Here is a 26,850-nt window from a genome sequence, read left to right as displayed (position 1 = left end):
ATTCTAACCAAGTGAACGGTGCTTGCACTGTCATGTCGTGACCTAAGTATGAAGTTTAAAGGGAAAATCCACCCTGAATGACTTGCATATTATTCTCTACATTCAACATGTGATCTTCAATGGTGTACGAGATTTATTAATAATGAAATTCTTTCATGGACATGTTGAACTTTTTAAACTTTAGTTTCCTAGATTACCCATGATGCCGTGCGGATAGTGGCACCAAGGATTTCAGCCCTCACTCCATCTCGATCTAAAGAGAATGATGCAGCGGGGATATAGTCCTTTATTAGGTCTAGCTCTCTGACCTCCTCATCTGCACACGCCGCGCAAACAAATCAGCTTCCAAAGCTTCAACTTTCATGCTAACTAGCCTGGTCTCTGCTCTAACTCCAAATATTTGCATCAACGTCACCACTCCTTTCTAGACTGGATTTCTCATTAACATGACTTCAAAGATCTCTTGGAAATGTTACGTAAGAAAAGGCGCCAGTGCTCTTTTGATTTGAGGAGCCAAACCCTGATTAGAACAACGTTTTTTTTTTTTTTGCTATTAAACACCATTATAACAATGCTAGCAATTGGGCAACTAACTTGAATACTGCTAACGTCTCACAGGAATAGAAACAATTACAGCACCAACCAACAAACAAACTACCTCTAAACTCTCAATATTTCATAAATGTGCCATTAACAACATATTTAATGTGTATCAGGGTGGACTTTTCATTTAATGGGGCAAAAATTTATTTTTTTCACTGTATTTAGAGGAAAAGCTCAAGTTTGTGTGTCTAATCAGTAAATTGCATCAATCAAAAGCCTCTCAAGACACCTAATCCATGGTAAATAGATAGAACTTGCTTGTTTAAAGGTGGTTTATGACTTTTCACATAAATTCTGCTTCCTTGTTTAGAGATAGTAGTAGACAATCTCAGCACACACACAGGATTATGGTTTGTAGAACATTATTCGACGGTATCTCAGCATTATTTGAGACTTTCTATTGAAGTAGACAAGCTGAGGACGGTGCCACTTGAAGTACTACGGAAATGGTTTTGGACCTCAAGTCCACGTGGACATTCTCGCTGTGGTTGCTGGGACTACGGTTGCTGCGATGGCGTTAGGACTGTAATTACAACATACAGTTTTGCACTCAAATCTCCTTTAGTGAACAGTGGACTAGTTCAACAAAACAGACTTCATATAAAAACCATAATGAACTTCCCGTTACTTTTACATGATCCGTTGTTACCCAGATGAGGACGGGATCCTTCGTGAGTCTGATTCCTCTCAAGGTTTCTTCCTCATATCATCTTAGGGAGCTTTTCCCCTCACCACCAGCTCGTTCAATAGGGATAAACTCAAATCTGTATCCTGTGTTTATATATTTCTGTAAAGCTGCTTTGAGGCAAAATTCATTGTTGACTGCGCTATTCGAATAAAATTTTATTGAATTGAATTCCAGTTAAGAAAGAAAAAAGCAAAACAACCAACTTCCTGCCTTTGCCTTTCGCTTTCTGAAAACCAGCGAAACTCTCAGGACCCATGACCCAAAGTGAATCTTATTCAGATGCGGTCTGGTCTTTTGTTCCAATTTACATAACAAACTAATGCTTTTCCACATGACGGGCATTTTGGCAATGCTAAACTGATTTTTTTAAAAATTATTATTATTATCATCATCATCATCATTATTATTATTATTATTATTATTATTATTATTATTATTATTATTTTTAGATGTGCTGTAACTTGAACACACAAGTTCACAAATTAAATGTCTAAATCCTAAAACTTTATAAATATTAATATATTTAACATTTACAAACCCAGGCTAGTTATTAAGCCATTTTGCAATAAATAAAACTCGAAACCAGAAAAGCAGACAACACAACTCTCTTTTACAAATTTGCCAAAATGTTTACTAACGGCATGTTTTACATTTTTCATCTATACTGTAGTTAAAATCTATGCAGTGTTAGAGTCAAATTATTCAAGTATTTTACATACAAATTGGCATGCAGTACAGTAGTGCAATACTGTGTAAATCTGCCACTCTAACACTGTAATAAACAAGTATTAAACAGTTCTTAAACATATTAAACATGTAATAAACGGATCAAGCCTTGGCAGAACACATCTTGGACCAGTTTTTTCCTCATCAACTCAAGATTCGAGATTAACCGTATTACCTTACTAAAGGGGAATTGAAGTAAAGGCATTCCAGGTCTAACATTGTGTTCACACCAGCAGCGAAACCCAAAGGGAAGTCGGTCATTTTCAGAGTGCTGGTGATTCCCAGCTGTTGCTCTGTGTGCACGCTAGCAAGCGACGAAGCGAAAGCACAAAGTAGTGACATTTAAATTGAGATTTTCTTAATTCTAACCATGTTGCCAAGGCGACAAATCTAAACAACTAGCTCCAACGATTCCACGGTCCAATCCTATGGCGCGTGTGGTCGGACATTTATTTAGTTACCCACTCAACTACAAGCGACACGAGCGACTCGACGCAATGAGAAAGCAATGTGGAAATCGTTCGTTTTCAATTAGCACTGGCGGATTCTGATGACAGTATGCGAAGAAACATCATCAAGTGATGCCTGACGAGAAACGGGACAAAGTCGAGCCAATGACAAGCGAAGCAATTTGGCGACAATCGACGTGAACGATGGACGGCTTCTTTGTCCCTCCTGACTTAAGAACCATTACGGTGTTTTTTTTTTCTGGTTCTGCAGCTCCCGAGACAGTTGCCGAGACTCACTCTGCTTCTACAAGCTTGAAGTGTTTCATTTACACAAAGTTATCACCATTTAAGCGTGTTAAATAGACAGCAGACATTGCAAGAAAGAGTACATTATACACAAACATTATTTGCTTAAACGTTTACATTAAACCTTATTTGTGGTAAAAAAAAAAAAAATTTTTAAAAAAAATTAAAAAAGGGAAGAAAAAAAAAAGGACTAGTTTTGTATACGTTCTGTAGCTAATGCAGGTATTTTATCATTTATATGGATTCATATGGCTAAGAATGAAACCATAGTAACAGGCCCTAAACTAAAAGTAGGACCACCCACTAGTGACCAATGTAGAGGTGCAAGGTGGAAAAAAAAAAAAAAAAAAAGTCAATAAAAATAAATCGCTGCTGGTGTGAACACAGAGTAAAGATATAAGCTAAATGTGTGGCAGTGAAGCTAGTGGACTTCTCCAGATCGCAGTCATTAACAAGCAACTCGACAGTTTCTTGTAGTGTTCTGTTTGAAATGATTAGGAAATCTTTGCCAATTCTTTTCTTGTTTATACGCGTGTACGTGTTCATATGGGATTGTACGTGCTGTCCGTAAGTCATGGACGTTTTGGCCATTCGATTTTCATGACAGGAACATTACAAGAGATAAAACAGGAATTAATGTGAAAACAAAATCCATCCTATATTTGAGTGTAGCTGGAGCTAAAATGTTTCTCAAATGAGCACCTTTTCACAATGGAGTTTTTTTTTTTTTTAGAAGAGCAAGTTAAGAGAGTGTCCTAAATATTTTCCTATGTTGCTAGGAGAGCTATCATTACCAGAGCTATCTTTCAAGCATGACAATTCGCAACGTATTAACGAATGATGTCATAGAAAACCCAAACAAGCTGGTCACGTTAGCGAGAAACAAGAAAGCGCTAAGAAGTCTGCTCCAGTGGTGGAAAACGTAAAGTTACCGCTTTATCTCGGACGAAAAGCATTGCTAGCTTCTCAAAAATAAATGCTAGACGTATCGGTCATGTTATTGATACGTTAAGGGAAAAAAATGAACCGGGGTCCGTTTTCTCTTGATCCTTTCGTTTTAGAAACTTGCTCTCTGTTGCAAAAGGGGTTCATTTGTCTGAGAGGCTTGTATTGTTTCATTTCCAGAGAACAGCACGTCAACTGAACGAGAAATTCGAGGCAACCATTTGGATCATTTACATTAACTGCGGTTTTATCTCATCAAAAATCTAATAGCAGGTTTATTGCTCAGGTTTCCAGTTTCATACATCAAATCAGAAATGGAATAAGGGCTTGATTACTGTGGAGCAAAAATCAAAAGTGCCAAAGTGTACATATTCCAGTTGCGTAAAAAAAAACAAACAAAAAAAAAAAACACAACTCTGTCAGTGCTACAAACCCATTAATAATAATAATAATAAAATAAAATAAAATAAAATAAAATAAAATAATAATAATTCTACCCACCTCAAAACAATGATGAAAGGCAATATGGCCAAAAAAACAAAAGGAGACAAAAATTTCACAAATAACAACAGAAAATAAAAACGTTTGAAGCATAAAAAAACATTTCTAGTAAACCAAATTTTTTCACGCCAACATTTGTTATAAACACCTCTGAAGTAAACGTGACTCTAATCACAATAATGCAACGCCAGTGCTGTGAAGCCGTCCATGTCATCGAGTAACACGTGTTCCTTGGTGTGCGCTGTGTGTTAGTCTGTGGAACCCTCCTTGAAGTCTGCACGTCAGATCAGACTGTCCACGCACGCGACTGTCTCAATCATCCCGAGAGGTTCCCCGAAACGGATCTTTTGGCCGGCTGTGAGGTTAAAGGTGAAGTCTTGTGGAGCTTCAAACAGCAGAACAATGGTGGATCCCAGGTTGAACTCGCCCAAGTGCTCGCCTTTTCGCAGACTCACACCCTCCTGGTTGTTTTTAGACACGTAGCTAAGGTCATTGTATGAGCCTTTATTGTAACGAGGGTTGTTTGTACGGAGTTCCTACAGAGGGAAGATAACGACTTGGTTAATGCTCCTTGTAGAGCAGCAGAACAGCTTCGAAACCTCACGCTCAAGATTATGCATGCATATTGTACATGCTTACGTACGCACGCACTTAGTTATCTACAAACTTATTATTTACGTACATATTTACAGAAAAAAAGTATTTGAATTTCTTCTGTTTTTGTGCATCTCTCATAATAAATAATTTTAGATCTTCAAACGAAATACAACATAAAACAAAGGCAAGCTGAGTAAACAGTATTTTTTATTATTATTATTATTTAACTTTTTTAGTGAACCAAAAAAAAAAAATCTATCAAAAACACCCATCACCCTTAAACTTAAAATCTGGTTGTACCACCTTTAGCAGCAATAAATGCAACCAAACACTTCCGATAACTGGAGTTCAGTCTTTCACAGTCCTGCGGTGGAATTTCGGCCCACTCTTCTTTGCAGAACTGCTTTAGTTCACATTGGAGGGTTTTCGAGCATTAACCGCCGGTTTAAGGTTCTGCCACAGAATCTCAACTGGTTCACGTTAGGACTTTAGCTTTTTTTTGAGCCATTCAGGACTTACTCCTGTACTTTGGATCATCGTCTTGCTGCATAATCCAGTTGCGCTTGAGTTTCAACTTACAGACTGAAGACGGGACATTCTCCTTTAGGATTTTCTGGTAGAGAGTAGAATTCATGTTTCCCTCAATTATTACATGTTGCACAGGCACTGAAGCAGTAAAGCATCCCCACACCATCACACTTCCACCACCATGCTTGACCGTAGGTATGAATTCTGAGTTTGGTTTACACTGGATGTAATGGGACCACCGTCTTCCAAACAGTTCCAGTTTCGACTCATCAAATCCACAGAACGCTCTCCCAAAATGTTCGAGGATCATCAAGGTGTGTTTTGACAAAATTCAGATCAGCCTTAATGTTCTTCTGGGTTAGCAGTGGTTTTCCTCTGGCCACTGATGCCATTTTGTCATGAACAGTGACCTTTATTGATGCAAGAGAAGCCTGTAGTTCCTTTGATGGTGTCCTTGGCTCTTTTGCGACTTCCTGGCTAAGTCATTGCTGTGCTCTTGAAGAAATTTTGGAAGGTCGCCCAATTCTGAGGCCCACTTCTTATCCATTTGGAGATAACGGTTCTCACTGTGGTCTTTTGGAGTCCCAGAGCCCTTGAAATATCTTCGTAACCCTTCCCAGACTGATGCATTTCAATCACCTTCTTCCTCAACATTTCTGGAATTTCTTTCAATTTTGGCATAGCGTGTTACTGGGTAAGACCTTTTAACCGACTTCATGCTGTTGAGAAAGTTCTATTTAAGTGTTGATTTGATTGAACACAGTTCAATCCTGGTTGTGTCTAGTCCAGCTGAACCCTGTTATGAATGCAGTTCATAATAGATTTGGGGAATTAGTAACAACGGGGGGCAAATACATTTTCACACAGGCCCAGCTGGTATTGGATAACTTTTTTGGTTTCATAAATAACATTATTATTTAAAAACCGTATTCTGTCTTTATTCGGGTCGCCTTTGTTTTATCTTAGATTGTGTTTTAACTTCTAAAACAATTTAGTATGAGATACACGAAAACAGAACAAATGAGGATATACTATATACTAATAAATACTTTTTCACAGCACAGTACTTATGCACATATTTTAACTTGAGTACTTTCCCTTTTACTTACGCACTTATTTACTTATCTACGAACACATTTATATACATATTTACTTACAAGCACTTTCGTAGGTATTTGAGCTTACATGCTTTTTAAAGCATTCTTGCAAGAATTATTATTATGTATAAATTTTTGCTAACAATTAACAAACATTTTTTGTACTTTATGACTGCAAGAAAAATACACAGACTGGTGTGAAGAAGAGAGAAGAGAGGCTGGGGCTGATCTCTTTCTAACCCAGACTGTAGATTCATGCAGCCCATCAGAGACAGTCGTGTCAGGTGATTACACAGAGTGACACGGCCGATAGAAACACATCCGTAACACATCAGTCATCAGCAGTGACCGAAAAGGCGCATGTGAAATACAGTTGTGGGTGTAATGAATGTAAATGAGGTGAATTATTTACTCCAGTATCCTTTTATTTCCCCCAAAATGCATTTGGATGAGAAATTACAACTAGAGAGACTAAACACACATTGTCCAATCAAAGCAGAAATTACCAGTAGTTCATTTAAGTGTGCTTCTGGCATGAGACCTCGTGATATAATGCAATGCTCAACCCATCACTTCACTGTCTAGTTACGGACATTCGATTTCACCCTTCACATCTAATATCACCAGCAGGCGTCACTGAGGACGGGCAAATGCTGGAAAACACCAGGGAACCATCTGCTTAAATAGCAGCATGACAGTAATAAGGTTTACACAGAGAACAAAAACAATGAGACTGAAAAGGAAACAGGGAAAGAAAGACTGGTTGTGTTGAAAGAAAACCGAACTCTGACCTTGTCAAAGTAGATCCGGATGGATCCGACGTTGGTGGCTCCGACAGCCGTTAGTGAAAAGAAGCCGTGTCTCCACTCTCCGCTCAACACCACGCGCTCATTATGACAGAAGAGCTCTTTAATCCATCGCGCTACTCCCGGATTCACTGACATCAGAGAGCCTGCAAAACACAGCCATGGCAAGAGTCCAAATATCAGGGTTTGGATGTACCATTCAGTTCCTAATCCACAGGCCATAATTTATTATAAATCAATCAATAATATGCTGTCCATTTTTAAGGGTGTTAAAAGCACAGACACTATACAAAATAGCATTATTATTATTATTATTATTATTATTATTAGAGAAAGGCTTGAGCCTCACCAGGAAAGTGGCGTCTGTGTGCAACTGTCCAATCAGTGGGTGAGTGGAAGCAATGATAATCTCCTGGTGCCAGATACACCACGCAGTGGTACAGCTCATTCCCCTCCTTTGTCACCAGCAGGTTCTGGAAGTTGCCGTCATCATCCTCATCTAAACACCGCACGCGCAAAAACACGGATATTAGAGCAAACATTAAACAGCTCAGTAAAAAAATTAAAATAAAATCCATAACACAATCATAAGCATAAAAAGGTACTCACTTCTGTTGATTCCTAAGCTCTCGGCCCACGTGAATGGACCAAGAAAGGTCTCCAGGGAGTAGGTGACGCCCTTCACCTGCTCCACCTCGCAGTTCTTTACCCGGCCAAAATGAAGGATCTTCCCATCAGCTGGACTGATCTGAGGATGTATAGCATTACTAATGATTAAACATTCATTCTGGATAAACAACAGAGGGGGAGAGATGGCAAGACCTAAAATTTTACTTTGGAATTATCTAGCACTGTCAAGACTGTTAATCAGACACGTAATGAGCGTAAAGTCCCCGTGAAGTGCCTTGAAACACACAGCGTTATTCGACGTGGTGGTGTAATTTCCACCGAAACATATCGAGCGGCTCCGCCCCCTTTTTAAATAGCCAATAGCGTTTAGCTTAGCTCGCAGCCCGGGCTAAGCCGTACTTGACAGTTAGCACCATAGATTTTTTAAAAAGTTGGGGGCGGGACACTTCAGATTGTAGAGAGCGTTTGATTTGACAGAAAATCTGACGAGAAGCGGAAGTGCAGAATGATGAACAGTCATCCAAATTGTTGATCGGTATTGGTCGTAGAGAGAGATGGTGAAGCATATATATATTCTTCTAAATGCGAATTTTGTCATTGTTTTGGTGCACACTAGCTTATAGATAACCTTAAGGCTAACATATTCATCTTAAAAGCCACAAAACTTCAATTTTGATTACATGGGGATTTTAATGGGGTTTGATTAGTTGACATGGTAATATACCATGAATAGTAGTACTAACGACTTCGGCATACTTAACGCAGAAACGACATCTGCGAAGGCTGCGCAGACAGGAAGCCATCTTCGCAAGTTTACAAGCTTGCATAATCTCAGTGGGTTTGCACTGGTCGTCGCTTACAAGAGCTCCGTTACCGGTGGCCGTTTATTTATTTATTTATTTTTAAAATTTCATGACAATTCCAACTACTGTAATATGATTGTCTGCTGCAAAGTGCATAAATTACTGCGAATTGTTCGCAGTACATAAGGAAATGATCGAATACGAGGAAGAAATGCACGTCTTCTTGCATATTTGCAAAGATAAAAGGAAGAGAGAAATTAACGCAAGCCGAGGATGGCAAGTTTAGCATGAAAAAGTTAGCTTGGGCACAACTTGTTTTTTGTGACCAAATCACAGGCCTGGCCGGCCACGGAGTTCATCCAGCTGCTAAGTACGATACTATGATATGGTGATAGACGTCCATCTGCTATGTTTGTAGAAGCCAGTGCATGCCTTAAGACTCTCATTTAAACCAACGTTCTAATACTGACCTTCTCATAGTGGTTACACACGCACACTTACCACACAGTGCGAGTCACACACCGGCCGGGCCTGTGGTTTGAGCTTGCGTCTGAAGAACTCGCCCAGGTTCTTGTAATGCTGCAGGTCCTCCACAGCCGCCTCCTTCATGTTCACCCCAAATGTCCATATGTATAGACTATAAATGGGTTTCCGTAACCAGACGGGCAGGTCGACCTGGTTAAGACGACCCCAGGCCCTGGAGAGCAGCCGTGTGGGTATGGTCTTGTATATGGTAACCTAAGTCAGGAATTCAGACGATTAAGTATCCGGCTGTTTACTGAATAGTTTTAAATGTCACGCAATATGTAACAAATAACCCAAATGATAACCAGTCAAAAGCATGAAATTGAAAGGAACTATGCTCTTACATTCGATAGTATTTACTAATGTAGAAGATCCAGAAGAGGCATGCACAGATGTTTTGGTAGGGTTAAAGACAACATGAGAGATTTTTATTCTTTCATTCAAAAGCTAACCATAATATAGGGACATCGGTCAAAATTAGCACGCGTGTGCGATTTGAGACACAGCAAGTAGCTGCCCAAAGTGTTTACTCCAAGTGGATTACGATAGTCAGCTTCAGCTCTAGTGGACGTAAGGGACATCTGAATACTACAGCACACTTCTGGAGATGTAAATTATGGATTTAATTTCAGGGACTTTAATTTTTACTAAGTGTGGATATGGGGGTGGGGGAATCATAGTGAAGTAGTTTATTGTTACAGACTAAATTTTAGTATTTAACAAAATCCTAATAGGAAAAGGTGGTTGTCTGTCTGCCTACACTACCGGTCAAAAGTTTGTGGACACTCGACTGAAATATTTCTCATGATCTTAAAAACCTTTTGATCTGAAGGTGTGTGATTAAATGTTTGAAATCGGTGTTGTAGATAAAAATATAATCGTGCCGACGTATTCATTTCTTTCAGATAAGAAAACTAATATTTTATTTACAAAAAAAATTATATATTTTTTTAAACATACGACTCGGAGCGAAATATTCCGAAAAGCAGCCGATAAGTGTCCAGCGTCGGTGTGAACTCCTTTAATACTGTTTAAAATGCATCTCAGGGAAATTCCTCAAGAAATCGGTTGAGAAAACGCCAAGAATACGTTTCTGGAAATTCTCGGCAAAAAGGGCGCCTACTTTGAAGATGATGAAATACTAAGTTATTTTGATTTATTTTGGATAATTATTTTTTTTTTTTATCACAACACAATTCCCATAGATCCATATGTGTTACTCCAGAGTTTTGATGACTTTATTATTATTATTATTATTATTATTATTATTATTATTATTATTATGATAAGATGTGGCGGGGGAATTAAAAATAAAGAATGAGCGTGTCTAAACTTTTGACTGGTAGTGTATATCTAGCTATTGATCTAGATAGATAGAGATGGATACAGAGAGGCAGACAGACAGTGATAATTATAGATACATACAGACAGACAGTAACAGATAGAAAGACAGACTGACCGATAGCGATAGATGGTGACGGACACACAGACAGACAAAGATAAACCTGGTTCACACTGCACCGACCAACGCCGACAATCACCAACATTTAAAAGTTGGCTGTTGGATTTACACAACTGTCATATTCACAATGCCCCAACCGACACCAACAAACTTTTACTAGTGTCTTTAAGCATCGTTCTTTGCCTGAAAAGACGAAGAGTGAAACGAAACAGGTTGTGGGTGACGTCTTGGTGGTTGCGACGTGAGAGACAGGGTGCTTACTTACATTTACGCAGAGAACTGCAGACAGAGGACGTGCAAAGCGTTCAAAATTTTACTCGGTTTGTCCCCAAGCAGTTTCAACAACTCAGAGCAAGACGTCTACGCGGTAAGCCAAGACCATTATTACGTCATACGCTATGAGCAATACCTTCACACAAATGTAAGTTCTAAATATCTGTTGCGATTTCGCTTCTTAAACGTATGAAAGATAATACGGAAAATGGCATTCGGGTAGCGGATGATCCCGATTTAAAATCCAAAACGCAGGAGTAGATGATCCTCACCAGGGGTCAAAATAAACAACTTTATTTAAACAAAACACAAAACCATATATAACTGATCACCTTCTTTCTGATTCGTCCAGAAATCTGCCATTTTATCCACAAAAACGATTTAACACGTCTAACATCTAAGGCACAATCTTATGTCTCCGTGGGGTTTTCAGGGACGATTGCCTCGCTGTCATGGCAACGGTTTGTGCCCAGGTCAGCTTACATCAGTTTGTTGGAAAATCAAACCACACTGCTCAAGACATTCCATGTCTCGACTGCTTTCACTCGGTGAAAGAAAACGCAGATCAACGCCGACAGGGTTAACACACTGATCTGACAAATCCCGACAAACGTGTCTGCTGGTGTCTGTCGGCATCTGTTGGTGCTGTGTGAACTAGGCTATAGAGACAGACAGGGATTGACAGAAAGAGACAGGTAGACAGACAGATAGACAGACAGACAAAGAGATAGAGGAAAATTAGTGTACAGAAAAGAAAAAAAAAAAAATGAGTGAAATGGTTACGATTTACAGCAGCACATGTAAGCAGCTGCATTTAATCTATAACTCTGATACTACAGACAGTGTGTGCTTATAATTAAATGTCCTATTAAGTTAAAGCAACAGCCTCAAATGATAAAATGGAAGCTTAAAATAAAATTTGAGTGAATAAATAATCATTTCAAAACCGTATCAGAGGCTGGGCCTGACTGGGAATTCTTTCAGATACTGAACAATGCTGTGAAAGCTGCCATGGCACACTGGTGCGGAGCTGGACAAAGCTTTCCTCAGTTCAGTGAACCTCAGCAGGACAGAGGGCCTTTTCACTCCGGCCTGTGGAGAGTGAATACGCAAGCAGCCATCTGCACTACATGCTCTTGCACTCAATGCACTCTTTTCTGTTTATAAAAGATTTCTTTTGGTGATGGTCGGCATGTTGAAATGTTAAACCAATAAAAGAGAAATTTGAGGTTGTCTCTGGATACGGATTTTATACACCGCTCATCACACACTCACACACATACACACATGTCTGTTCTTTTGGCCATAATGCCCTTCCACTAGACTTACTCTGCTCGTGGGCCGCCAGCCCACCTTGGCGAGAGGTTTGAGTACAGCGAATGGCAGTATGTAGTGGAGGAAGGAGAGTGGCCATGAGCGCAGTCGGGCAGTGGGCCGGGACATACAGCTCAGCTGTCCAAGGCGCCGCCGCAAAGCCAACTGCGGGAACTGCAACCTGTGCGACACGCATGACGAAGCCAGTGAGGCTCAGAGCGCAAACAGTACAGTACTATATTACTACAATAATGGAAAGACCTGAGCAGGTAGGATTAAAACAACAACAACGTTAATTAAGGTTATTCACGTAGCAGCTATTTCATCAGTTTAAAATATAAACATGTACATACAAACAGTATTATCATAACTATAATTATCTAGGGCTAAACAGGTAATTTATGAATCAAGTTTCAGGTCTGATACAAAATATAAAGAGAAAACAAAAAAGGGCCTAAATCATAACCTTGAGGGACACCGTACTGCGTTTTTTTTTTTAATGTGCTGAAGTGACTCCGTTAACTCTAAATAACTTGTAACTTAAAATGTATCTTTCAAGCAAGATCTAAACTTCTCTGAACGGATAGTGCCCATTAAAATATCGTGTTAGTATTCCAGAGATCCGGCAGTACCAAAACAAAACAAAACAAAAAAAAAGATATCCGCAACTGACCACTTCCTGAAAGCTCAAGAAAATAAGTTGCATTATTACTACATGGAAAAAAGACGACATGTTGGGCAACACCCGTCTCTAAAATCGTATGTATAAAACATGTGTTGGAGACGTGATTGGAGTGAGAAATTCAAAGTTATTTATTTATTTTTTGTGGTTAGTCGAACACAAGCATTTAGTCTAGGTGTATGTAGCTTGATCTAACTACGAAAGGAATAAGTCAACATAAACATACACAAAAAATAGAAAGAAACCTAAACCAAATTTTTTTTTACTTTTGATGGCATTGCAGTCTAACCTTATAGTTTACACACCGATACATTTGTAAGTATCTGTGTGTATCATAGCATAACGTAAAAAAGTGATTTATTCTCGTTTTGTTACTTACTACAACCTGAAGCGGAGAATGTTATAGAAAATGAACAACAATCAGCTAGAAAACGTTTGGTCAAGTGCACAATGTTTGAGGGCGGTTGGTGTTTGCAGATGTGTTACAGCAAATCTATTCATGTTTATGACTAGTACATTTAAATCAAGTTAAGTACTCTTAAATATTTGCATTTATATTTATGGTATTTGGCAGATGCCCTTATCCAGAGTGACTTCCAATTATCTCATCTCTACAACTAAGCAGGTGCGGGTTAAGAGCCTTGCTCAAGGGCCCAGCAGTGACAGCTTGGCAGTGCTGGGATTTAGACTCATGACCTCCTGATCAGAAGTCCAACATCTTAACCATTGAGCTACCACTTCCTGCACTGCCCATTTAAAAAAAAAAAAAAAAAAAATTACATCCATCAACCGCTACTACACAGTGAAGGATTTAAGTGCTAAACACCACCAGAGCCTTGAAAATGGATCAGTCCTATGCAGCTTTAGAACATTATGAAACCCATGTGACCTTGTAAACAGCAAGCACAGCTGTACGTAACCACGGCTTTAGTACTACACTGGTGTAGCGTGTTGAATCCAGGCAGCTCTGAAACACACAAAAATGAACATAGTTTGCAGCACCAGAAAGCTGCCATACATGACTTGGACAGGGATAAGGTATAAAAAAGTAGTTTGTTTGCGAGCGCACGGAGATTGAGGGCATGCTAGCAGACTAAAACAAGATTACCTTCAGTATGTCAGTGAGCTGGGGATTTTTGGAACTGAAAGTGATGAGTGAGCAGTACCGGGGTCAACTTGGAATGCAGTGCAGAAGCTATCTATAGGACCTAATACACTGTCTGTTCTAATCAGGATCAAACCATGGGTATGTGGCCAGAGAAGCCATGTGGCCAGAGAGAGTGCCTTGACACGGATAGTCTCACACAGAGAAATCCGCAGCGTTGAATTAACAGGAGGTTGTGACAACAATAGAGTTTGCCAAAAAAGAAAGATCATATAATATAATGATATATATATCATTATATTATCATATAATATGCAGATTTAGAGAGTAAGTTCAAATCTGCAAAATGTTAATAATAAGAATAATTTTTATTTTATTTTATTTTTTAAATAAGAGGGATCATTAAAATTGCATTTTTTAAAATTTTTTATTTAGTACTACACTGAATAAGCTATTTCACACGTACACGTAGTCCACAAGACATCGGAATAAGTGAATTATTTACACGCTCGATTCTTAATCCCGCGTGTCGTTACCTGGATGATCAGCGACTGTTTATATGTTCTGTGAGAGTTGTTCATGAGTCCCTTGTTTGTCCTGAGCAGTTAAACCGCCCGCTGTTCTTCAGAAAAATCCTCCAGGTCCTGCACATTCTTTACTTTTCCAGCATCTTCCGCATATTTGACCCCTTTCCAACAGTGACTATATGATGTTGAGATCCATCTTTTCGCACCGAGGACAAGTGAGGGACTCGTACACGACTATTACAAAAGGTGCGAACATTCAACGATGCTCAAGACGGCAACGCGATACATTAAGAGTCAGGGGGTGTGAACTTTTGTCTATATAAAATAAATAAATAAATAAACTAGGATGGGACTCGTCAGAATTCCTTTGGGAGTGGGAAAAAAAAATAAATTTAAATTAAATTTAAATGTAAAAATCCCATGCACACCTTCACTTTTATGTAGGGCAGTTAAGGCTCTGGGTTACTGCTCAGAATGTCGTAGGGCCCTTGAGCAAGGCCCTTAACCTTATCTACACCAGGGGCGCCATATCATGGCTGATCCTGCGCTTTGACCGCAGATCCTAACAAGCTTGGATATGAAAAGAAAAAAAAAAGAATTTCACTGTGCTTAATTGTTTATATGACAAATAAAGGTTGCTTCCTGAAATTCACTGATGATAATACAGTTTACGCAAGTGTACACTTACAGTATTCCTACGTACCATTTTAATCAGTACTAACATGAGCACCTGGCCTTCTCAGCCTTGACTGCAACACATTTTTTATGTGGTTGTTCACACACACACACACACACACACACACACACACACAACATTTCATCTTGTATTACAATAGAGCTGTCAGTAAAGCCTGAATGAGCTTGAATGATTTTCCACGCAGTGTTGACCTAATTGTCAGCAGGGCTGGATGATTCTTCCTGAGAATATTGATTCAAATAGTAGTGTTGCGCTATCCTTGTAACACGATCTCAATAGAGCCTGTTTGGCACAAAGAGATACAGATCTTCAACCAAACAATTTAATTAGCACAAGAGAAGTAAACTTGATCAATAGTGAAGTGGGATTATGCACAAATTTGGTATTAGCAAGTCTCACAAATGTCAATCTTGCATCATACAGTATTCTCTATAGCTAGATGAGGCTATATTTTTTAGTATAATAGGTAATACTATTTTATCAGCGATGACTTGTTTATTTCTGTGAAGAGTGCACTGTAGCTTTAAAACTGCACTGCAGAGGTTATCAGTAGCCATTTTTAAAAACGTACCACTCTTGTTTTTCCTATATTACATAACCTCGCTCTCTTCCGACGTAAATAAACGCAGTCCAGGCATCGTCATGCGGCCTGGAATATTATCTCATGAATGGCTCTACACGAGTACGGTTATAAACGTTTCGTTTGGTATGCCAAGTTAAGAAGGTTTTTGTGCACTACCCCCCATCCAGGCTGTCTGGCACAGATGAGTACGCTGGTATGAAGAGCACTGCAGCTTACTTGCTATTCATGCTACAGAATAAAACGCAGGGAGAATCGCTGGCTCGGCCTAGGAGTCTGAAATCTATGGCAAATGGAACAAAGAAAAACAAAGGGAACCAAGGGGTGGGGGTGGGGGGGGGCACAAGGTGTCTCTCGAGAGGTCGTTTCTCCGACTGTGTGTCCGCATGACTGACTGAGCAGCTCGTTATGAGGAACAGGTCACGGCTAAGGCACGAGTAAAGGCTAATAAAAGGCTGTGTTAGCTCACATGCATTGTTCACACAGGCTCCCTGGCAAGATCTTAATAGTATTAGTGCAAATACAGGAAGGAGAGCTGAAGGACTGTATTAGAGTCAAACCACATACACACTCGTACACACACACACACACACACACACACTCACACAAATGCATTGTGTGTCATCAGGGACATAATTTCATTACATTAGATCCCATCTGCTTTGTCTTTTTTTTTTTTTGGCCTCTCGTTGTTATCCATCATCCATTAATCCAATATCACCCATTCCGCTAAACACAAAAACCTTCATCCATCAACACCAAAGCTGTATTTGTATTTCAGTCGCATCCACTCTCGCACACACACAGGCCCACGTTCTACTCCATCATCACACTCTCCACATCCACCTCCTGTGGTACCTGAAACGGCTCTGATGGCTGATCTGAACGACCCCCGGAGCACCGGGGCCTTTGGCATCAGCGTTTCTACTGCAGCCTGCAGACCCCCCTGCCGCTCCTGCTAAGGAGGAGGAGCCGAGCGATCGGAGGCGCCGGGCATCAACCCTGACTCTGTGGAGATTGTAGCAAGAGGACGGCCTGTGCAAAGCTCTGCAACATCTCACCATTTCCCTACTGCGGTCCGCCGCTGCTGCTTCAGGCTCGGCTGACACATGATCACGGTAGAGAGATGCGCACCGCAAGATGCTTCTGTGGTCCTTCTGCTCTCTTTGCTTCTGCCGGTGCTTTTCCCAAGCTCTAAGTCCAGCCCTCTGAGTCGGTCACCGGTTGCACTGTGTGGCTGTGATTGGCCAGCTGAGCGCTAGGGCCGCCTCCTGTGGTGTTAAGCTCCTGAACTGATGCTGCTGGGAGAATAGTGGTTTGGAAAATGGGGGTGGGGTGAGTGGATTTGTTTTTTGTTTTTTGACCCCCTAGACTAGAAAGACAATACAGTGAAGTATGTCGACCCTGAACTCTCTCACCCCTGTGTTTGACCCAGTGCACCACAGTTTAAAAATCTCAAGCTAAAAAACAGGTCATTTTCTATAGCTGTTACACAATTACACACAAACCTCTAATTCTCTCTCTCTCTCTCTCTCTCACACACACACACACAGAACTGCATAAACACACTAAAATGGTGAACTGTAGCTCTACAGGATCTGTACAGCCGAGTGCAAAAGTTTGTGCACCCTAACGTGTTTAAATTGAAAGTAGGAAAATATGCCTCTATTTAACAGTTCATCCCCAAGGGTGGTGGGGGGGGGGGGGGTGGTGGTTGTATCTGGTCCATGGACAACATGTTTGTTTTTTATTTATTTATTTTTACAAATAAAAATTAAAACAATAACTATTATAAGAATAAACGCTCATATTTTCCCTTTGCTTGTTGGTCACCATTTCAGATTCATTTTGGGGCTAAACTTAATGAACGATCTTGGATGACCCGGATGTGTACCAGCAATTATCTACTGGGTAAATTAAAGATTGCCGTTAGCAGGCGGTTAGGAGTTGAGCTAATAAATTGTCCATTATTTCGTTACGGTCATGGAAATCATAACTCACCATTATCTAAGCAATTATATTAATTATGGAGTCCTATAGTTACAAGTCTGTTCAACTGATGAGTTTAAATGAAGTTCAGGATTTAAAAAAAAACAAAAAAAAAAAAAAACAACAACTCTCAACAAATAGCCACAATCTATTGTACATTTTCTTATGATGAGCCGAGTATTTGAGAAGCTGGATTGTGTTCACGAAATCAATTTGAGCTAAGGCGGTCTGTGCTAATTACAGTTAGAAATCGTAAAACGTTTGAGAAACCCCACATTAAGTGACCATATTCCATGACCCCTCATAATGAAGGAACATCTATGAAACTGAAAAACACTAAAGGATTTTGTTTCTATAAAGATCATTTTGTCTTAAGGGTATACTAACTTTTACACTGGACTGTATTCTTCAAATATTTCAAAAATACTGTATTAGTAAAGAGATAACTATGGTGAAAGTGTCAGATTTTCTGAATAGTACACTTGCATCACTATTATTATTGTTCATCGAGTATTTAATTCAAACACAAATCAATCTGAAACACAAATCAATCTGTAGGGAGATTATAATGACCTGATTTTACCCACAACAGTAAAGACATCATATGACACAACACATGGCTAGTTGTTTCCTTCTATTCCAAAAACGCAAGTAACAGGAGCTTCAGCATTTAAACTAGCCGAGTACCTCACATCTTGTCAAATATACACAAAATCAGTATCATTTCATGTAAGAGCACATAACATGACATCTAATTACAGTTTATTTCCATCCTAAACGGATATGAACACACCATCTACACATATGCCTAACATCGAACATTTAATATCAAAACACAAATATTAGAAAAACAAATGTGTTTTCATTTAAAATCTTTTTTTTTTTTTAATAGTAATAAAATCGAATAGTTTTTAAACTTACTTTTAGTGGCAATCTTTTGACTTGTGGTGAAAAGTGAGTTACGGGAAGTCTGTACCCCTCTTCCTGTCTGCTTGTGAGAGGAGGGAACTAAACGCTAGTCAATGTGACTCATCTGGACTCTGAACAGCTGAGGACGCCCTTTAACTTGATCTCACAGTGACGTCATCATCATCCCACATCATCAGCCAGGCCAATGAGTGAAGGGTCTTACATCCTGTTTACCGTGGTTATGAAGAGAGACTCGAGAGTCAAGATCAGAGTGGTTTTCGGATCGATTTTATTTATTTCATTAAATCACAGAAGCTACTTTTTTTTTTGCACCCCCAGTTGGACAATTTGTCTACTATTGAAAACCGGCTACATCGTGCAACAAGGCAGTAATCCAAAACCATAGAGATCAAGTCATCTGCTTGTTTCTGTGCAGACCGAAACAACGTTACGGCATGGCAACAAACTATTTTACTCAGTGGTGGATACGTCTATGAGCTCCGCACTGGTATAACAGTGCTATACATGGATTATACATCAACAATGCTTTCAGACATGCTATGATTAAACGTAAAAAATATTAGAGATAGTGTATCTACAAATAATCACTGTTTGAGGAAAAATTGCTTAGAATATAATTTTTGTTAAAGACTAGTTTTCATATATTTGTATTGTACATCAAGGACCAAGATCATACCGGCTTAGTTTTTGACTCTTTACAACTTTAGTTGAAAGTTATGGGAAAATAAGACAACATCAGACTCATTATACTGTAGATGAACAGTAGCAATTTTCCAAAGTTAAACTTTTCTGAGCTGCAAATATCAACTTTAAATAAGCAAGACATTAATATGACTTATTACTTTGACGTAGATGGAGGATTTTTTTTTTTTTTTAATGGCAAACAAAGAATCTAAACCTGAACAGGTTGTGTACTGGGAAGCATTTGTGAAATTTCGTTTAGCTACAAGCAGTAGTAAGAAAACAGCAAAGAAAAAGGAAAAAATAAATAAATAAGTTGTGTGACTGCAACGTAATAATTAGCAGCTACTCCATCTTTTTACCAATGAAAGTGACTACAGTCCTGCCTTCTTTGTTTTTACTGACTCACAAGTCCAAGATTTGTGAATTCACAGGTCAAAGTTGACTAGGTAAAATTGGCGTGAGGCGAAAGTGGACGTCATGACAAGCCAGTGCTTGTATTTGACGCCCTTTCCCCTTCAGTGAACTGGTTTTCCGGTGGGAGAATTTCTCTTCACGGCTGGTCAGACAACTGCTTTATCTAAAACTGCAGATAATTCTGCTATATAATTCATGTAGATGCTACAGCTAAACCATAGATGTTGCACTGCTATAGTTTCTTCAAACTGTCAAAAGCAGCTGCACACTGCTGCAAAGCTTTTTAACATTTTTATTTTTTTCCCCCCAACTTAAATCTGAAGTCTAACTGAAGTTAACTCAAGTCTGAAAATAATTCCATTGATTTATCAGAAGGAAGCTGCACCTTATCTGACCGGATCTGTAAACCTGAACTGGCACTAAAATCCTTTGAGAAATTTCTATGAATTTTATTTCCAAGTGGAAAAATTCACTCTTAACCATACACGGATATAAACGCGGCGTTTTCAACTCGAAGTAAGAGGCGTCATGTTGTGCCAGTCCCACAACTCACACAGCAGCACTTCATTGGTTGCGTCTTTATCTTATTTTATTATCTAACTGTCCGCCGTGACTCGGGTCAACACCAGGTCAAAATGAGTGACAGTCAACAAAGCCATGCTGGAAGCATGATGTCTGTGTGATGTAATTAATGCAAAATTAAACAGATAGGGCATGACATACAAGTCTGATAAGAGATAAAACACACCGAACAGCTTTCCACAAACAAAACCAGCCAATCAGCTCGGCACCGTGTCACGCCACTCTCAGCTCATTTCTGCAACACCACCTTAACCAGGCAAACGAGACCATTTAACCCCATCGTGTATACCGTTACACCGTAATTTAGGGCTGTTTTTAGAAACGTGTCGATGTAAAATCCCCTCTAAACCACTCCAATGTTTTATTCACCATTATCCTTATTTTATCATGCGATTATTTTTATTAAGTGATGCTCCTCCCGTTCCAAAATGGCCGACGATGACAAGTGCAGCATGTCTTGGGAATTCCTATCTAAACTTTCTACACACACACACACAAAAAAAAAATCTAATAAAGTTTTTTAAAAAGTCAGAGTAACAAACATTAGCTTTTCTTTTCTTAAATAATCATTGAATAAATTCTGAGCTGCATATTTACTGTATTTCTTTAAAGAAAAAAATTACATATGTTAATAAATAACTTTACACATTACAAGTATTTTTCAGTAGGGTTTTTTTTTTTTTATTTTATCCACTTTACTTTTAATTAATACCAGCTAACGTCAGTTAATTATTATTATTTTTTTTTTTAAATAAGTAAAGTCAAAATTCATTTAAATCTGTATGCCATTTTTGATGAACAAAGCCATCTAAAAATCCGGATACGTTTTATAATAATTTATACACGAAACTGTTAAGATACTTTAGCAAACATCACGAGTGCAAAATGAATAAACATTAAGGCTGGGCAAGATGACAAAATATGAATAACCCACAGGATTTGTTTTCCGGTGAGACGACTTCACTGTAAGTGGGCCAAAGGTGAACATGTTGAACTTCCAGCCACAAGAACACTATAATCAAGTTTTATCGTTACGCAAGTGACCATCACTATTTATACCAGTACTCCAATCTTGTATCCTGATTACACAATCACTGGGAAATGACCGTTCCATGACAACGCAGCTGTTATGAAACAATATTCAAGGACAACGTTGAAGGATTAATAAAACATTTGACAGTTTACAGTGAAATGCAGAAATTAAAGTTGAATGATGACGGAATTTATCGGAATGAAAGTTGGTTAGAGGTAACATATAAAAGGTCAGTGAAATCCGAAGCTGTATCGTTAAGAGCACGAGACCACTATGTCCTTCTTCCAAGGTCGATAAGCCCCAAATAACTGTTTATTTACGGTGTGCCCTAGACAACACTATAACAGACCGAACAGATGGGGACAAGTGGTTGCATCAGCACTGGTTTTAAAGAGCAAGTCCAGTCTCAGCTCAGGTTTTTAAGATCATATTTTTATCCGTGAATTTAGGAGTGATATTTCATTTGGGAACAAACAATACGCAAATCAAATATACTCCTGAGTCATCGTGATACATGTGCGTCAAAAAAAAATAAAAAAATTCTGCAATATCACCCACTCGCCTCCCGTAAAATAAAATGACTAAAATATTATAAGCGAATACAAGCCTACTCCACATGCCAGTGGATTCCCAGGCCAAGGCAACTTCCCACTATGGATTCAATATTACAGCGTAAGCATATCTGCTAAATAAAGGCAAGAAGATGTGAAAAATATTGCACAGTAATTTCTATGACTCACATACACACACACACACACACACACAGACACACACTGAGCATGGTATCCAGAGACACTGGTGAAAATTTAACGTGAAATGATCAGACTGCTCCGTCAGTGCTACTCAACAATACTGCACACACTGCCAGTAGAGAAAGCAGACTGCCTCAGAATGGATAGAAGTATCTGTATGACAAGACTGAGAGCAAGCCATGTTCCCAGACTGTAGGTTTACACACGACATGTCCAAAACCACAGCTCAAAACTACGTGAAAGCCTCACCTGTAGCTCATTGGCGAGATGTGGAGGAACCTCAATGCCAAGCTTCTCCAGCTCCCGGTCTTTATAGCGCTCATATCGATTGTAGCCGAAGTATCCGCCTCCGGTAGCGATCAAGAGAGGAAGTGTGCGCACACGTGCTTGAAGACCTGGAGAGCCTGAATCAAACAGAGACCGTGGGTCATTTCAGTGGTCCTGTAAGATCATTACTTGTCACGACGTATATAATATAGTATAAAGAACATTACTAGGTTCCGCTTACATCATAAACGTTCTTCAAAGTGAGTTTGAGGATAAGGATCTTTTCTTCTGTTCATTAAAATGTTTTGCTACTACACTACTATTTGTAGCTGGTCTTGTGAGTTTTGCGTCATCCTATGCCGGCCTCCTATCGGTGATGAGCTTCGTAGCAGTGCTCACATTGAGATTTTATTTATTTATTTTTTTTTAATTCTAACCAGAACTTTGTCATCAGGTGACTCTGGTTGCGAAGGCACTAAATTGACCGCCAGGGTAAATCTGGCTAAAAACAACGAGACTATTCGGAGAATTTCATTTCACTGAAGAAATATTTGAACGCTTTTTTCTTTCTCTCAATAGCATTATCTATGAATTTCTTTGGAGAAATCTGCGCCAACATTGTAAAAAAACAAAACAAAAAACAAAACAATTCTTGGACTCTGATGCTGGGAAAAATACATCGTATGATATTCATCCTATTCAAGAGCACTGTTTTAGGTGTGAACTCGACAGCAGCTGTTTTATAACAGCTGAATAATAAAAAAAAAAATCATTAGAAAACATTAGGGAACAACTCTGAAATGTGTTTTTGGTGGTGTGTAATGTTTTGAGTCCCAATGCTTAATCTAATTTTATTTTGAAAGAAGGCTTCATTGGGTTTTGGTGGTATTTATTAAAAACTGTCAAACCACTAATTATGTCTATGTGATGGTAATGATCAGAAATGTTCTAAAGTTTTAGTTTGTTTTTTTAGCAGGGAATTAGATCAGTGGTTTTCAAAGTGGCGGCCACCAGGGGGCGCCCGGGGGGGCCTCAACAATTTGGTGTGAAAAACAAATAAATACGTGATTTTCTCTTTCTCACTCTCAGACAACCACACACACACACACACACACACACACACACACACACACACACAATCAATTCCTAATGTAATGTAAAGATGTAAGATGTAATTATTAATAAAAAAAAGGGGGGGGAGATATATTCAGAAGTCTGTATTTTTAATGTGTTTTAAAGACATCTTGCAAAAGGGGGGCCTCGGTCAAATGTTAATGCCATTTGGGGGGCCTTGCCCTGGAAAAGTTTGGGAACCCCTGAATTGGATAACTAGTTCTGCTGTGGTAAATATTCAACCGCTTGCTTTGCTAGCTTACAGCTAGCACTAACAAAACAGCTAGCAAACATTTACAGCTAGCTGGCTAGGAAATATGCCTGTATCTCCCATTCATTTAAGATAAGTCTTTAAACTAATGTTAGAATATTCTTAAATATTTCTCTATTTTAGCCAAGCTCAGTACAGTTTGTTTAATATAGCTAGCAAAGGAAATGCTCATAATAATAATAATAATAAATTATAAATGCTATTATTCCTGTTTAGCTCGTCCTGTTTGAACTGCTTGTGGTTAGATAAAACTATTTTACACGCCAACAGCTACGGATTTGTGTCTTGTTGAAGTCTGTGGAAAATCCAACGGGGTTTTAAACTCAAACATGGTCCATTTCTGTTTTTATTTTTAATATTTGTATTTAGTAAAGAGACATAAAAATGCATTTAGGAATAGACCTAAAGCAGCAGTAGCCATGTACATGAACCTGTAGCACTAGAGTACACTGGAGAAAAGGAAGGGGGGAAAAAAATCCCAGATTATATCGCCACCATCATTTCCCCATTGTACAGCATTCATTAGCATAGAAAGACAAGTGGGAGTGCAAAAAAACTCCTTACAATCATTGTACAATAAGAATAAAACAGTAATGCTCACCTTTTGAATATCCACGTAGGTGTGCGTGTTGACTCCATCTGATTCGGTGAGCGTTGAGGAGTAGCACACTGCACACAACACAATTTTTTTTTTTTTACACAGTACACAATAAAACCTGTTTTAGAAGTCTTGTGTTATATACACATCAAAGCATAATTACTTTAATCCTCAAGTAATTAAACAAGTATAGCGTAGTCGTTAGGTTTAGTATTTATTTAGTAATTATTAAACATGTTTAACGCTGTTCTACGAAGTGGCCAGGAGGCGTTCCTAGTACTGGTTGCCATAGTAACATTTCAGTGTTACGAACCAGTTTTCTTGCAGTTAAAATGAAATGTTCTGGAGGGAGAGCGTTTGTATATAAAATTCACCAGTGTATATATGCATCATATCCTATGAGATGCAGGAGAAGCAGTGTGCCATCTATCTGAGGTGAAAGCGGACTGTCTGGGTCCACGAAACTATTCGGACTAGCAGGCAGCATGGCGAATCACGCATCACGTGCGTTCTACTGTCTTCACTCCCATTGGTAGTCGCTGCTCCAAGTCGCTCCAAACTTTTCTCAACTTCGTCGCATCGCTGGACACGCCCACATCTAGTCACCATTAGTGAGGTCAGGCACTGATGTTCGGTGAGGAGGTCTGGGGTGCAGTCAGTGTTCCAGTTCATATCAAAGGTGTTCAGTGGCGTTGAGTAGGGTTGGGTCTGAGTCCAACTTTGTCGAGTTCGAGTCGAGACCAAGCCTTTAACCAATCGAGTCCGAGTCCATAAGGGACCGAGTTGGATTCAAGTCCGAGTCCTTAATGGCCGAGTCAGAGTCGAGTCCGGCAGAGACCAGAAAGTAATTAATTAAAGATATTATTAAGGACCAATAATGGTAATAGCTTTAATGGTTAGCTGATGGATTGTAATGATATTTATAGTGGAAACCATTAGACTTTCTGTGATGGTTTCTATTGGGTTTTTTTCCAGCAAGATCATCATCATCATCATCATCATTATCCACTGCTGAAAAAAACCAGAAACCCTCAAAGAATTTGTAATAGTTTTAATGGTTATAATGGGAATTGTATTGGTTTTAATGGAATCTGGAATGATCCGTGTGGGTCTCTACTGGTAATTTGTTGCCTTATATTGGTGGCGTGTTATGTCTAGTGGATATCATTAAGGACCAATAATGGAAATGGTGTTAATGGTTAGCTGATGCATTGTAATGATATTTGTAGTGGAAACCATTAGACTTTCTGGTTTCTATTGGGGTTTTTTTTTTCCAGCAAGATCATCATCATCATCAGTGTAACTGAACAACACACAAACAATTTCCTCATTACATTACATTTCCTTTTAAAACACGCCACGACGTGACATCTCGACTCGGTATGCTTCACGCACCGAGTAACGCATACAATTTGCCCTGACAATAATAACTCACCCAGTTTTTCTTACTGCGCTCGGAACACTGGAGAAACACATCTTGCACAAGGACGCTGCCATTTTTTCTCGAGTCCACGAGGACCTCCAGGACGTCGGCACAGATTCGCTGATCTTTAGTACAACGTTTCCAGGAAGTGTTTCGCTGTTATGAGTTCTAGATCAGTTGATTTGCATCTGCGCTGCATTAAAAGCACGCAACATAGAATCACAAAAGCACCAGCGCCACCTGCTGTCTGGGAGCATGGCCATTTCTCACATAACACCACCTAGTGTCGAAAATTAGGCACGACATTATGGAGACACCTGATCCAACTGCTGAAGGGCTTCATAATTAGCTGATGAGATACAGTTGAGGTCGTAAGCTCACATACTCACATAAAAAAAACAATAATAAGAGGGTTAGTCCTGCCCCGAATAAGCTATTTCACATGTACATATTGTGCACAATACATAATAACTGAATTTACACAAATGAACCAGTTCAAAAGTTTACACACGTTTGATTCCTAATCCCGTGTGTCGTTACCTGGATGATCAGCGACTGTGTTTATGTTCTGTAAGAGTTGTTCACGAGTCCCTTGTTTGTCCTGAGCAGTTAAACTGCCCACTGTGCTTCAGAAAAATCCTCCAGGTCCTGCACATTCTTTACTTTTCCAGCATCTTCTACATATCTGACCCCTTTCCAACAGTGACTATATGACGTTGAGATCCATCTTTTCACACTGAGGATGACTGAGGGACTCGTACATGACTATTACAAAAGGTGCAAACATTCACTGATGCTCAAAAAGGCAACAGGATACATTAAGAGCCAGGGGGGTGTAAACTTTTGAACAGGATGATTAGTGTAAATTGTTATGTTGTCTTCTGTGAAACATGTAAATATCCAATGTAACTGCTAAAGGGGAGTACTAAATGGAATTTTTTTTTTAAACA

The 26,850-nt window shown here is 39.2% G+C and overlaps 1 protein-coding gene across 6 annotated transcripts; it reads right to left on the bottom strand.

The window, feature by feature from the left end:
- Nucleotides 1-1,897: 1,897 nt before the first annotated feature.
- pisd (phosphatidylserine decarboxylase) lies at nt 1,898-25,989 on the bottom strand. 6 transcript variants are annotated; one of them, XM_053618068.1, is made up of 8 exons: nt 25,913-25,989; nt 24,481-24,548; nt 22,478-22,632; nt 9,181-9,417; nt 7,856-7,994; nt 7,596-7,745; nt 7,232-7,392; nt 1,898-4,754 (listed from the first exon to the last, which is right to left on the bottom strand). In XM_053618068.1, the coding sequence occupies exons 1-8, from the start codon at nt 25,972-25,974 to the stop codon at nt 4,500-4,502; spliced, it is 1,227 nt and encodes a 408-aa protein (XP_053474043.1). In that variant the 5' UTR covers nt 25,975-25,989; the 3' UTR covers nt 1,898-4,499. The 6 variants fall into 6 exon arrangements, with proteins under 6 accessions (XP_053474043.1, XP_053474040.1, XP_053474041.1 ...); XM_053618065.1 differs by lacking the exons at nt 22,478-22,632; nt 24,481-24,548; nt 25,913-25,989 and adding exons at nt 12,269-12,434; nt 16,703-17,145; nt 18,755-19,053; XM_053618066.1 differs by lacking the exons at nt 22,478-22,632; nt 24,481-24,548; nt 25,913-25,989 and adding exons at nt 12,269-12,434; nt 16,703-17,142; nt 18,755-19,053.
- Between the last annotated feature and the right edge of the window lie 861 nt (nt 25,990-26,850).

The sequence above is a fragment of the Ictalurus furcatus genome, chromosome 28, assembly GCF_023375685.1.
Source record: "Ictalurus furcatus strain D&B chromosome 28, Billie_1.0, whole genome shotgun sequence".
Classification (NCBI taxonomy): Eukaryota; Metazoa; Chordata; class Actinopteri; order Siluriformes; family Ictaluridae; genus Ictalurus; species Ictalurus furcatus.
This window is presented reverse-complemented; position numbering and strand designations above follow the sequence as displayed.